At 32.1% G+C, this 15,721-nt stretch overlaps 1 protein-coding gene across 1 annotated transcript in view; it reads left to right on the top strand.

The window, feature by feature from the left end:
• LOC145682902 (uncharacterized) overlaps positions 1-15,721 on the top strand; it is a 1,185,542-nt gene that overhangs the window by 452,387 nt on the left and 717,434 nt on the right. Inside the window, exon 9 of the mRNA XM_081754263.1 lies at positions 15,200-15,226. Coding sequence (XP_081610389.1) covers positions 15,200-15,226 — 27 coding nt within the window. The remainder of the gene's footprint in view (positions 1-15,199; positions 15,227-15,721) is intronic.

Raw genomic sequence — 15,721 nt, forward strand, 5'->3', positions numbered from 1 at the left:
TAAGGTTCTTGTATTTCATTATCAACGATGTAACTGCTTGTAAATGTTATTATATGTACCTCAGTATTCAATTGTATTGTTCGTCGGACTTTTTTTATAATTGCAAAACGGCTCATTTATAACAAATAAATAAAAATATATAGAAATGAACAAATGATTTGAGATTTGTGTATTAAATAGTCCTAAGTATATTTGCTCAGAAATGAAAGATTTTTGAATTGTATTGTTTGTAGTAGATTTTTTACAAAATTCCAAAAAACATGGTAAAACCGCCGTCCTGAGGGAGAAACCACGCAAAGAGGGCCTCCGACTCGAATGTGTTAAAAAGAAAAAGAGTAAAAATTGTAGGTAATGAGAATAAGAGCGAAGATTGTAGAAGCGAGTTTGTTTGCAACAAACTCAAGGTTAAATCTCGTGACGTAATGTCTAGTCGTTTGCGCGTAGACAGCTGCCTCGCTCGTGAGCGAAAGCCGTGAGCCAGTTTAGTTGCTGCGCTGAATGTCCATCTGGATTGTCCTTCTGGAAGTACCTGACTGTTGTATTTGGTCGAATGTTAACGGAGGACGGAGGAATAGAAAGTTTGAAGTTGAATTTTTCTTCGTTTGAATTAACGGGTCGGAGTAATACGAAGTTATTATTAAACTCGGTTTGGCGTTTTCTAAAGTCTTCAGATTTCCTACCAAGTTTTCTTCTATTAACTGCATAATTGGGAACAGTAGAATCGAGTAGATGTGATTGAGGACAGACGATCCCAGTGACAGATTAGAGCAGTTTGAAAATTGGTAAGTACAAACCTAGCTGTAGTTTCTAGAACCTAAAACCCAGATAACCTTGGTTTGGTTAATTAACTAACAATTTGACTAATACTTTTTTCCTGCTAACAGTAGAAGTAGCTATTAGACTATTAATTATTAGATTTAATACTTGGTATGAAAATAATTCGTAATTTGATATCTAAAGGAATATTGCATTTAGCGTCCCATTAGTCTTTTGATATTTCTATTTGAGAGATTGATTTTGACGTCGAATTAAATTTTTCTTGTTTCTTGCTTTGAGAGTTTAATAGTTTTCGCGTTATATTGTAATAAAATTATTGGATCGAGTCGCGGTCGCTTTTGACTAAGTTTCGACACTTTCTATTCCGTGTAAATTTTATTAACTTTTGAAATTGTTAATAGCGTTAGAGTTGTTCTTGTTTAGAGTTATTCATTTTGTCAAAGAATATTTAACTATTTTTCAAGTAACTTTCACCTATTATTCAGTTGCAATTAAATTACTTTTTCACTTGTTATAGTTAAGAAGCTCATTCACAGAATTAAAATTTGTTGTTGTTAATTTGTATTTATTTCCTTAATATTTGATTATTTGTAATAAAAAGCCAATTGAATATTTTCTTTTATTTAAAATAATATTTAATATTTGTAATCTTGATAACCTTGCATTTTCGTTTGGGAGATTTGAAGCCTACATTACTTGGGGAATTCTTTTTTTTTAATTATGCCAAATATCAGAACCGTGTCAAATGATAGTTTGGCTAAATTTAATCACTGCTTATTTGTATTAAATAGAATTAAGGTGGGTGTCAAGCAATCCTCGGCACAAGGTTCGTTACAATAATAATTAAATAAATAAAAGTAATAAAATATTATAAATGTTATATTTTATGATTATTTCATAAAAGGTATAAATTGTTTATTAAATGGTTAGGGTTTAATAATTGCATAATAATTAAATAAATAAAAGTAATATAATATTATAAATGTTATTTCATAAAAGGTAATAAAGTGTTTGTTAAATAATTAGGGTTTAATAATTTTCATAATAATTAAATAAATAAAAGTAATATAATATTATAAATGTTATATTTTATAGTTATCTCATTAAAGGTAAATAGGATAAGAAGGTGAATGATAGTTATGATGATGAGTGAGTTTATGAAAATGATTTAATTTTTATCATATTAATAATGACTTTGATGGGGTGATCCCATAAAAGCCCTATACTAACACAACATACTAATATATGTAGACAATGGCAGGAGTGTACAAGTATTAGCAGTTGTGTTAGGAAAAATAAGTATGCTAATGTTGGTATATATAACATGAAAAAAATATTATGAAAATGAACTAAAAAATTTGGTAAATATATAAATAAACGATACAGTATTTTTTCATATAAGATGAGTATAAATAATGTTAATTTTACTGGTGAGTAGATGACGGAGATGTCGATTACAAAACTAAAACTAATATGTAAAGTCAAGAAAATCCGTAACTATAGTTCTTTAAATAAGAGTGAATTAATCAAAAAAATCGAACAATATCAAAATGAACCAGATGAATTGAAAGTTATATACACATTGAAAGTTGATGAACTAAAAACCATTGTAAAAGGAAAGGAATAAAAGGTTATTCTAAATTAAGAAAGGCTGAACTTATTGACCGTATTAAAAAATATGAAGATGAACAAAACAGATCACAAATTAGAAACATATTTCCATCTAAACAAGATGTTTTTGAAGAATCGAAACCATAACGAATACCAATTAAAGTAGAAACAAAGGAAACAGCAATACAGAAACGATTACAAACTATCACAATTGAAAACATAGGAGGATATAAAGATCCAGTGAAGTTTTTAAATATAAGTGGGAAAGTAGTTATTAACAAAATCAAGGAAGAATTAAAGCACCACCCATTAAAAGTCAACCTTGTATTCATTTGTGATTATATTAGAGATAAGGAAGTACAAGAACGCAATTTTAAAACTATGAATGAAAAAATATTACAATCAACTGACTTAGATGAATATATAACCTATGCTAAACAAAAACTATGTAGAGAGATGGAGGAATTTCAAGGTAGAGGATCAGGATGGACATTACATCAAATTAAACATTTAGAAATCAGACTAAATAAATATGTACCATTACTAGCTTCTTCCTATATTGACCTTCCTAAACCAATTAAAGATAAGAAAGCAGTAATCAATATTAAAAATCAAGATAATAAATATTTCTTATATTCAATTGCAAGTTATTTAAAACCTATTGATAGATGTTCTCAATATCAACGACCTTCACAGTATACAGAAATTGTGAATTAGTTACAAGATAAATATTGTAATGGTATTGAATTTCCTGTACAATTAAAAGATATAGTAAAGTTTGAAAAGAGAAGTAACATATCCATTAACGTGTATAGTTATGATGATGAATATAATATATACCCACTTCAAATCACAAAAAATAAGCAGGAAAAACACATCAATTTATTATATGTAAAAGATGAAAATAATAGTCATTTTTGTTGGATAAAGGATTTATCGAGATTAATAAGAAGTCAAGTAACAAAACATAAGGAAAAATTGTACTTTTGTAATAGATGTTTGGTAAGACATTTTAGAAATGAGGAGCAATTACAACAACATGAACTATATTGTAAGGAGCATGAATATGTTAGAATAGAACTTCCAAAACCATATGACAATGAAATACAGTTCCAAAATTATAATAGATCATTTAGAGTACCATTTGCGATACATGCCGATTTTGAATGTTTGTTATGTAAAATGGAAGTAGAGCATAATTATTCTAAAACTGTGAAGTATCAAAAGCAATTACCAATGAGTTTCTGTTATTATATCAAATACTCAAATGGTGTGTATAAAAGTCCTGTTAGTTATATTGGTTTAGATGCTGCAAAGGTGTTTGTGGAGAAGTTAAAACAAGAAGCAGTAGAAATAAAGAAAATATATAACAAAAAAGTTGAAATGAATGGCCTAACTAAAGATGAGAACGAGATATATAATAATTCCAATAGTTGTCATATATGTGAGAGAAACTTGAACGATTTACCACCGGCAATTGAAAAACAAATAAATATGTTAAATAAGAAAATACAATTCGCTAAAGATAATGATAGCATGGTTGAAAAGTTAGAAGAATGGAAACATGAATTAGGAAAATGTTTAAAGGATATAAATAAAATGAAGGCAAAAGTAAGAGATCATGATCATTTAACTGGGAAGTTTAGAGGTGCAGCTCACAGTTATTGTAACTTAAGCTATCGAAATCCTAATTTTATTCCAGTATTTATTCACAACTTAAGTGGTTATGATACTCAGCTGTTTGTTAAAGAACTTGCTTATGATAAGAATGAAATAAAACTAATTGCAAATAATGAGGAAAAATATATAACATACTCAAAATATGTGAAGGTTGATAAAAAGAATGGAATTAATTTACGATTTCTAGATTCATTTAGGTTTATGCCAAGGAGTTTAGCAGAACTATCAAATAACCTTACAAAAGAACAATATAGAGAAACGTTAAAGTACTTCCATAATGATTTGTTAGATTTAGTAAATAAAAAAGTTGTGTACCCATATGATTATATTGACTCAATTGAAAGATTAGAAGAAAAAAACTACCTTCAAAAGAAATGTTCTTTAATAAACTTACTAAAACCCACATCATTGATGAAGATTATGAGCATGCGAAAAATGTTTGGAAGTCATTCAATATTAAAAATCTAGGTGAATATACAGAACTTTATAACAAGACAGATGTATTAATATTTGCTGATGTATTTGAAAGTTTTAGAGATGTGTGTTTAAAAGCATATGGTTTAGATCCTGCTTGGTATTTCACTGCTCCTGGTTTATCGTGGGATCCAATGTTAAAGATGACTAAGATCAAACTAGAAATGTTAACTGACTATGACAAAATATTAATGATAGAAAAAGGTATAAGAGGTGGAATTTCACAATGTAGTAAGAGATATGTAAAAGCAAATAATAAGTATATGAAAAATTATAACAAAGACGAACCTTCCAAGTATTTAGCTTATCTAGATGCAAATAATTTATATGGATGGGCTATGAGTCAATACATGCCTTACAAAGATTTAAATGGGTTCAACCTTACATAAACATAATGAATATTCCAGATGATTCAGAAACTGGATACATATTAGAAGTTGATTTAGAATATCTAGAATACTTACATGATAAACATTCGCTCCAGAAAATATGTGTCCACCAGGATCGAAACATTCAAAATTATTAACAACGCTTTACAATAAAGAAAGATATGTTATTCACTACAGAAACTTAAAATTGTATATGTCACTTGGGATGATATTAAAGAAAATTCATAGAATATTGGAGTTCAAGCAATCAAACTGGTTAAAGGAATATATTGATCTAAATGAAAATATGAGAACAAAAGCTAAGAATGATTTCGAGAAAGATTTTTACAAGTTAATGAACAATAGCGTATTTGGTAAAACAATGGAAAACATTAGAAAGAGGCCATCTATTACCTTAGAATGTGATCCAATGAGGGTGGAGAAGTTAATAGCGAAACCGAACTTCGATTATTGAACAATATTTACTGAAGATTTGTGTGCGATACATATGAGAAAAGAAAAATTGACCTTGAACAAACGTATATATGTTGGTATGAGTGTGCTAGATTTGTCAAAACTATTAATGTATGACTTCCATTACAACATTATGAAACCTAAATATGATATTGATATACGCTTATGTTATATGGATACTGATAGTTTTATATATGAAATTAATACAGATGATTTCTACAAAGACTTAAAAGAAATGGTTGATTTATTTGATACAAGTGAATATGGAAAGGATAATCAATATGGAATACCATTAGTAAACAAAAAAGTATTAGGAAAGATGAAGGATGAAAACAATGGTAAAATAATGACAGAATTTATTGGGTTAAGATCAAAGATATATGCATTTAAAGTTGAAAATAAAGAGAAGGAAAAAGCAAAAGGAATAACAAAATGTGTAGTAGCAAAAGAGTTACAATTTGATGATTATAAACAAACCCTATTCAATGATGTGAAAACATATAAAAATATAAATCTAATTCGAAGTTGTAAGCATGATGTATATACCATAGCTGTAAATAAGTTAGCGTTAGATTCAGATGATGATAAAAGATATATACTAGAGGGTGGTATAAGTACATTAGCTTGGGGGCATTATAAGATATAGTTACAATGTATTTATGTGTAGTTTAGTTTTAAGTCATATTTAATTAACTTTTATGTATAGTTTAGTTTTAGGTACAATTTAATTAACTTTTATGTATAGTTTAGTTTAGGTAAAATTTAGATAACTTTTATGTGTGGTGTAGTTGATAGGTGTTAGTGAGTAATTATGTATAGTTTAGTTTTAGGTAGAATTTAATTAACTTTTATGTGTGGTGTAGTTGATAGGTGTTAGTGAGTAATTATGTATAATTTAGTTTTAGGTAGAATTTATATTTTTAAGTCATAAAAGTTGTTTTTATAATTTTATCCTTAGACATAAGCAACCAGTAACGTGTTAGAAAAAAATTATGAGAAAATAGAAGCTATTTATTGTTTGAATTTTTAAAATCGGTTAATATTTGACGATGTTATAGCCAATTCAAAATTTCGGGAATTTTTTACGGGTTTATTTTTGAGTTTTCGGGAAAATGTTATTCTTTAAGAAAGTCTTAAAATTTTATTTGAATTATGGTAGTGTTTTTATTTTTTCGATTTGTTGAAATTTTGTGGAGATATTGAAAAAGGGAAAAGTATCCTTTGGGTTATGCAACCACCGATGCATTTTAGAAAATTGGTTATGTTATTAGTATTCATTTACAGTTTGAATTTTTGAAATCGGTTAGCTAGGAGCCCAGGTATTAAATAATAACGTTATTTGGGGGTGGGACTGCAAGTGTTGCCAACTCACTTTTAACAATTATCATAGCTATGTAACACGGAAAGTTTTTTAATTTGCATAGTTGAAGTTGTCCGTTCAAAAATTTGCATAAGAAATAATCTTGAAACAAGAAATCGAAGACAGACACTCCGCCAAAGGTTTCATCTGGGTTAATGCTGGCGGAGTTGCTTCTAAAAAGAAAGAAAATATGTTGTTGCTGCTCCGGTTGACTGAAGAGAATGTGAGTGTGGATGAGTGTATGATGATGTAAGCAAGTCACGTTCCCATGCTAAGAAAGAAAGAAAAAGAGAGAGGCTATATAAATCTAAATACATACATGTATGCTGTTGCCTCTCTCAAGCAAACTGAATTGTAAATGTGTGTGTGTGCACAAACCTTCTGTGTTGGGTTGTATAAATACAGGCGGCAAAATGCTAAATTCGTTATTTTTATCCGATTTTGATAATTCAAACGACATTTAAAAGAGTATGTATCAGAGTTTAAAATGCAATTGTTCATTCTTGTTAAATGTTGTTAGATTTAGTATTTTTTTTTGTTTTTGTAACTAGATTTAGTGATTTTTTGTAACCAGATTTAGTGATTTTTGAAGTCAAAACCGGTTATAACCAGATTTTGTAACTAGATTTAGTGATTTTTTTAAAGTCAAAACCGGTTATAACCCGATTTTTGTAACTAGATTTAGGGATTTTTTGTTTTTGTGACTAGATTTAATGATTTTTTGTAACCAGATTTAAGGATTTTTTGTAACTAGATTTAGTGAAAGAATGCATTAGAAGTTATTATGAGTAAGATAGAAGTTATTTGAGATGCGATAGAAGTTATTTGGGATAGGGGAGTGCGCTAAAAATTATTAGGGAGTGGATTAGAAATTATTAGAGATGATAGGGTGACATATAGTTAAAATGGGCTAATAATAAATTTGTCTGCAGAATCCCCATTCCCTCTCTACTAATGGGTAGGCCGTGCCTCAGGGCTTCTTACCATCCTTCGCCACTGGTGGGCTCCCAGTAGGATTGGAAACTGCGACCTCGCGAGCGAAAGCGAACGTTCTAGCCCTAAGGCTTCGAGGGAGCCGCGCTTTCTCTGTATTCATTTCTTTGAGGAGTACCTCTGATTGTTTGGCAAGCGCTCTTGTACAGCCTCCTGACATCCTCGTGTATTTCATTTTGTTACTCCTACTGCACAGTTGTAAACAATCAGAGCTTTAAGACATTTCTTTCTATTTCTCATGTCGTTTTATTTTCCATATGCATCGTGTTTTAGCAGTAGTGTTACATGTGCCAAATAGGTTCATTTTCGTCCTTGTCTTAATATGTACACTGCGTGTAGGATACGAATTTCTGGAGGTATTTTCTTATATTTCGAGTATGTCATATGTCCAAGAAGACGTGGGACAAGATACAAGTTTGTTATTTTTACGTTAAGAATTTGAACCATGGATTAAGAGATTTCTTTTCATATGTGTCGACTGTGGGACAATGTCCCAAACAAAAAGGGACATTGATACAATCGTGTTCAAGTTACGTTGTACCTAAAAGTGCACAAATGGGATGGTGTCCCAGCAGTAGTGGGTCATGTTGGCATTTGTACATTAGCTACATGTTGATATCAACACCCACATTGGGCACATTTCATATCAATCATGCGATCCCACTAGTGACATTCATTCAGTTTACCCAGTTTCTTTGTGAGTCCCCTTCCACAATTTCAACTTGGCCTCAGGTATTTCATCCTTATTGATATGCAACCGTGCGCATCATATTGATTCGGATTGATGGAATATTATTGGTAAAACGGCAATGGCTTTCATCTTCTTGATACTATTCCTTATATTTTCGACGCTTTGAACACACGTTTACTTAGTATGAGTGCATTTCTGGGCATTTTTCTTAATTGTTTCCACACATGTGAATCACCCTGCTTCATCTGTTGTTCTCTACCGACACTCCAGATGTCTTTCTAGAGCATTTGAGTACACATTCGTTACACTTAATACCCAGAATGTCACTGTTGGCCAGTATACGTACCTGGCGATTGTACAACCATACACAAAGGGCATGAAGGTGTCCGCCATTTTGTGTTTGTTCCAGATATCGACTTAATAAAAACGAATTATTTTTACCTGGTAGAAACCTTATCAATTCATATCCACTTAGACCAATTTTCATTTGGCAGATTATCCGGGACTCCCTACAATCCTTTTGGGAATCTCTTGCGCGTGCATTGTAGGATTGTGAAACATGGAAAATTCAATACAGCAGGTATGACCTCTTTAGTGAATTTTTTACCCGCCCTCTTTACGTTGAATAGTTTCCGAACTATTGGCGTCCGAAAGTCATTTTCCCACGCTTTCGGCACATTGTAGATCCGAAACTATGTCCGATAGCCGAAAGTTCAAGAGAAGTTTTTTTCTTGTCTCAGTGGCAGGAGTCACCTCCCAAAAGTTGTAATACATATTTTGCAAAACCCAATATATTGAACAGCTGGGCTTAAATATCGAAAAGGATATTTTATTTTCAAACAAGTGCACTTGAATTTTTATATGGATATAGTATCATTGTAAACCATTGCAATAATTCAAAAATATAAACTGAGATAGCAAATATAAAGAGAAATACAATTAAAATGTTTATGCTACAAAATACTTGTTTCATATCGCCACTCTTAAGCACAGAGAGGTGCATCTTACGTTAATCTTTTTGTTGCGTTTCTTCTTCAGTTCTTCCCGGTATTCCTCGTAAGATATTACATGCATTTTCTTCAAGCTAAATTGATGAGGTTTCTCCGGGCCTTCAGGAATCTTGAGTAACTCCTTGAAAGAATCATCACAATTACTTGAGGAAGTCGAACATGGTCATTCCGAAGCGATATCATCTTGATGCAATACTTTTGGGTTGCGAATTTTTACTCCAGTCTTCGAAATGACGGCACCTGGAAGATCCTTCGTGGGTGAAGGTGCGCACACCTCTAAGCGTTCATTATTCCATGTGAATTGAAGATTATCACTTTCTTGCTCTTCGTTTTCTTTTGAGCTTGAATCACTTGTTTAGTTTTGATCAGCCAATTTAGTTTCATGTGTCACACTCTGCCATTTTTTAACACTTTTCTAATAAGAATCCAAATCTGGATCACCATCACTCTGTTCCTCTTCATCATGCCTTAGTTTGTCACGGAACATTAATAACACGAGGAGGCAAGAATTCTTCCAGTTCATCAATCACGAACTTCATTATCTGGCGAGCAGTAGGAAAGAGTTGTTGAGAAGGTGAACTCTTTTGCCGTAGTTTTCCCACTGGTGTATTCAGAATATCGGCAACACACTTGCTATAGTCCACAGCAGCAGGACTCAATGGATAAAGACCACACTTACGAAAAACGCTTTTCACAATTTCTGGTTTCGCGGCAACATCCCAAAGTTCCTTCAATAGGGATGCAAAATTTACCTTCGTTACCATTGCTATGACAGTTTTAATTTTCTCGTCCTAAAAGGCATTCAATGCTCGTTTCAAAGGTGAAAATTCACCTACGCCTGCTGGTTGCAGAAAATGAGTGTCGTTGTGGGAAAGACAATACAACAGTATTCCATGATCGTGATAATATTCACTGACCTGAAGTGATACATGACTCTTGTGCCCATCAAGAAAGACAATAACAGGAAGTGCGATTTTCTGAGTCCCTACCATCGACCTAAACCGTTGGAGGTAAATCAAGAATGATGTAATCTTCATACAGCCAGTTTCTGTTTTCTCGGAGATCCTTGGCTCAGGTACACTATTCTTCATAATTTGCTAAAGTTGTATATTATTTTAGACGATCATAGTTGGGACGCAACGACCATCAGCACAGAAATTACCGAGTACTATTATGCAGTCTTTTTCTTTAGATGTTGCTGTAAGCTGAAGCTGTTCTCTCACACCAAGGTACTTTCCTGAAACCTTGTGGAAAAGGAAGTTTGTTTCGTCTGCGTTCAAGGATCCTTCTCGGGTCTTCCAAATTGCACTTAATCCTTCAGAATCAAGATAGCTCGAAACTAGCCGCGTATTCTCTCCTCCGAAACCACAACCCTGTCCTTGCTAGTACTTTCAGCCTTCTGAGACAGGCAAGGTGTCGTCCCATCAAACACCAGAAAAAAGTTTTCTCTGGTTCTCCATGCTTGAGCGGTGCGCTTCTTCCAGAAGACTACACAATTTGCTGAACAGTGTCCAGTTACTTTTCTTCAACCGAAATCCTCTTCTTACCGTGTTCACCATCCATTCAGAAATTCCATCTTCTTCTTGTGGACTCAGGAGTGGCTACCGCTCAAGAGCAATCTCAATCTTTTGATGCCCAGATAACTTATCATTTAAATTTGTTAGAGGAAAGTGGATGTATTTTGATGCGTGCCTTTGGGACATCATACCGGACCTCAACTGTTGAACAGCTTCAGTCAAGGCAGATAACGAATACTGGCATAGTTTCATTTTATTTAGAGAGACTTGGTTCTGGTTTGGGGGACACCTTCCTTGTTGGGGTTCCTTACTTTGCCCATTATCAAGTTCTGAGCAGTAGTTAAGGAAACTCAACAAAAAATGTTGAAAAAAATATTTTTATGATTAACGTCTACTGTGTTTACTAGTCTATACATTGAGGAAGACAGCTCGGGGAAATGTGTGTGAAATAATGGGATCAGTGCGACGTTAAGACCTCGATTAGGTAGGCTCTCTATCATGAAATATTACTAAAAAGGTAAATCTAAATATTTTTATAACGGTTTGAACCCAAAAATATCATATACAAAGTGGAAGCCTTAAAATTCAGCGCAAAAGGCGGTATTCAGTGCAAACATATCAACAACTTAGTTAAATTAATATTAAATCAACAATAGCCCTTCCAATTACAATAATGTTCGATACAAAAGAACACTTTTCCTTAAAGGAATCTCTTTTATCGAACGGCATTTCGATATTATGAAATAGGTCTCGAATATCGAACACTATTTTATTTTCGCTTAAAATAAGATGATAGCTGAAAAGTAACATTATAACAAATAAATATACATATATTGATATTAACATATCGCATCATTAAAAGAATACCTTATGATGACACCATCACACGAGAGAAAAAAGATTATTACTGTGGTGCTGCGCCTTACAAAAAATATAGTGATTTCTGAAGTCTTCTACCAAAACCACAAACTAGAAAACTTTCCCGCGTTCGCTAATATCGAAATGTATCGACCTAGTGATTTTCATAAGGCGAGATTTGGAAGGATGTAATTACAAATTTCAGATAGTGCGCAAGGTTTTCGGTATTCTTATTTTTTTAACGAAATGATCAAGGTGTATGATATTTAGAGGGCGTTCGATATTTACTGCTATTACCCTACCAAACACTGTGACAAATCTAGTTATGTAAGAATGTACACGTCAGGTACCTATGAAATTCAGAAAATACCAAGTGCCCCCAGGGTTCCATCATAGAGGCCCAGGGGCTAACTTGAAAGTTTTAAATGGAAACTCCTTATCTTTGTTGCAGATTCGAATTTTGTTATCGAAAATAAGCAAATTTTACTTAAAGTACTTTTTGTTATGCGACTAGATGGCGCTGTAAACAGAAAAAAGGAATAAGATAGTTCGCTTCCTGGATATTGATAATAAAATAATATCTCGATAAATACACATGTGATTAAAAAGCACGAAATACATGATCAATATTAAAAAAAAGAAACAATTAGCATGAAGCAAAATTACTTTCATTTATATTTCAATGCGCACATGGTAGACCATTACCATATGGAAAGGAAAGTTTTTATGTTTTGCAACAAAAAACATCTTCCCTAGAATTGTAAAGGTTGTTATTGTATTTGTTAAATATCAATTGACACGGACAGAATATTAAAAGTTATATGTCCTTGTGACTAACTAAGGTGAGTTATTAAGCTCTCAAATCGGAAAGATGATTTACAATAGCTATGTATATCAATTAAGTTTTTCTTTTGTGGTTTCTCCAGGTTTTGTAAATTTGATCTCCTTTTTAATCCCCTTTGCCATTTGTTCTTTTACGTACTATTGTTTTACTTTAAATAGAGAAATCTAAAAATTATTTTTTGTCTACAAAAGCATGCGTGATATGTTCCTTGTCAAAGTTACTTAAGATGAGTGCCGTTTGTAATTCAACATACATCAGTTTGAGAGTCTAATTCTTGGCTCACTTTTTTACATTCCGTAGTCAGAAGTATCATCTTCTACTTAAATGCGTTCTCAAAGTTCAGTTCAATTATTAGGGGACTCATAGTTAGGGAAGTAGGGAGACATTTATTCTTTCAAGGTACATTCTTTAGGATTGCTTTCTCTAGTACGAAAGAGAAAGCAAAAAAGAAGCAACTTATATGTAAGCAACGTAACGTTGCTTTATGCAAGACTTGCTTTAACTCCTTTCACTCTCAAATCTAATGTCCCCGTCATACTCAGATACAATGTTGATTTCTTATCTGTTGCCATTTTTGTAATTACTACTTATACTCTCTCAACAAGGACATACAGCTAAAAATAAATCATGTCACTTATAATCAATGATCGTTGAATACATTTCTTTATTTATTAGAAATGCGGTAAAATATTTTACCGCCGATATTTATGAAACTATCATTTGCAGCTTTTTCCTCCATGTACGGTGGTAAATATATGTACCAACCATTCTGACGTCACAACTGAATATGCAATCAAATGGACTTCAAAATTACAATAGTAAGACACATTCTGACCAGACAAAAACAGTAGTGCACTCCAAATAAGAGAAGGGTATTTTGCCCGTTAAAGGGTTAATATTTACAAGTACAATATATTTTTCTGGTAATTATTATTTGCACAATTATCAAATACAACATTACTAATCAAACCTAAACAAATAAAGACTGTTAAAGAATTACATAAAAATAACAGTAAATCAACTGCGTCATCAACAGCATTTTTGCATTTCATCGTATATCATAATCATAGATGAACGTAAAAAAAGTAGCAGTATATGCTATTGAATAATACAACTCTACATTGTATGTATGGACTGTTTCACATATATGTGGGAGGCCAATATTCATGTAATAAATTTTAAATGGTTGTGTGGAGTAAGTCGAATTGAAAATTTATCACAAACGATGTAGAACATACTGTCAAATCACTCGAATTTCGTACTGTTTTCCGTATTTTAAATTATAACCTTTTGAAAGAAAGACGTTATTTATAATAGTGTTTGGCCCTTACTATCATGTTGAGCATTATTTTTCGGAACGTTTCGAGTGACTGCTATCTCCTTCCGGATGCAATTCTTCCGTTCATTGATTTAGTTGACCTTATGGTGAAAATTTTATGTTTTGGATAACTCCATATCAAATAGTACAGTGGAGTTAAAAGGATATCCAAAGAATATCACGGAATCTGAATATGAAACATCTGAGTAATGTCATTTGTGTTACTTCAGTATGAAAGTGGAAACCACCTTCTGCTTCCCCATGTCCTTCAGGGAAATAGCTTCATTTCGGGAGAGGCACGTTGGTAACATTGTTTTGTATCACAATGGAATGTGACGATGTCGTTATGTTCGCTCCGGAAAATATATAAACCTATCACACAAATATGTCTTACTGCGTTCTGCAAATTTTTCTTTCAAATGTGCGGTAATATTTCATGTAAAATTATTAAATGTAGTCTAGCTTAGCATTGACTAAAAATTGTTTTAAGCACTAAAGTAAAAATGACCTCTGTCAGAGGTAATAAGATGTTGCGCGCAGTCATAACCTTTGCTGATTATGCAAATAAAAAACGCGATTACTTAATATTGTCTTAGCTTAGCAATATATGAAACACTAATAGCTAGTAGGGATAAAATTAGAAGTCCTTTTTGAAAATTCACCTGACAATGATACAATGATACCTCACAATGAATTCACGTGACAATAATCACTTCACGACAGAATTGATGTCTTGACTTTTTTGGCTCTGGTCCATACGATTGCGTAGTAGTATCAACTTTATTGGTCTACGAAAAGATCGATATCTCGCAGAAGACCGCATGCTGCTCCCGATTTTGGTCTCTTAAAAGATATGAACAGGACTCAGTACTAAATTTCAGCATGTTGCTACATGGTTCTTAAAACAGTATTTGGAATGTATTTTTCTTGGGATCATATAGCTTTTATTACTGGAGAACGCCTCAATTGCGTAGGGATTCTAGGGGGATAGAAATCAAAATGATTCCCAGCAAACAATGGAAAAGTAACTAACTCCCACACTTATGCTATTTGGAAAATATGCATGACAGTTATAGTTAGCAATATTTAAAATTTGAATGTGTTGCATTGCTGTGGGCAAACAGTTATATATATATATATATATATATATATATATATATATATATATATATATATATATATATATATATATATATAAGTATATGTATATATATCTCATTTCAGGTGATGAAACAGAAGAAGAGATGCCATGTGAGTATTTTTTTATTTAACTTATTCTCTCTTTTGTAAATCCTGCTTGTTTACATCTAATAACCTAGTACGAGAAACAAAGAAAAAATTGAGATTCAATTTCTCTTGTGCCTCTTAACTTTCCAAGGCAACTAGTATTACTGTACCACACTAAGATGTGAAATGCAGTAAAATCTGTTGTTAGCTTTAAACTAGAGTGTAAGTGGAACGTGTGCATAATGTTTGCATGATATTACTACGAACAATCTTGAAACATTATACAATGTAAAAAGAAAATATATTGATATTGTCTTCCGTTTAGATTTCATGTTCCTCAAAATTTCTAGTTATTCGAAGTCTACAGATCGATTGAAAACTTTGAGCTAGGTACGTGTATGCTAATATGCTAAGTACTTGTTATATATCTAATATGCTAAGTACTTGTTATATATGCCATTATATCATAGCCACTAAAACACCGCTGGAATTATATTATCTTAAAACACTGTCTTCAAC

The sequence above is a fragment of the Thermobia domestica genome, chromosome 4 (genome assembly GCF_964235325.1).
Source record: "Thermobia domestica chromosome 4, izTheDome1.hap1.1, whole genome shotgun sequence".
Lineage (NCBI taxonomy): Eukaryota > Metazoa > Arthropoda > Insecta > Zygentoma > Lepismatidae > Thermobia > Thermobia domestica.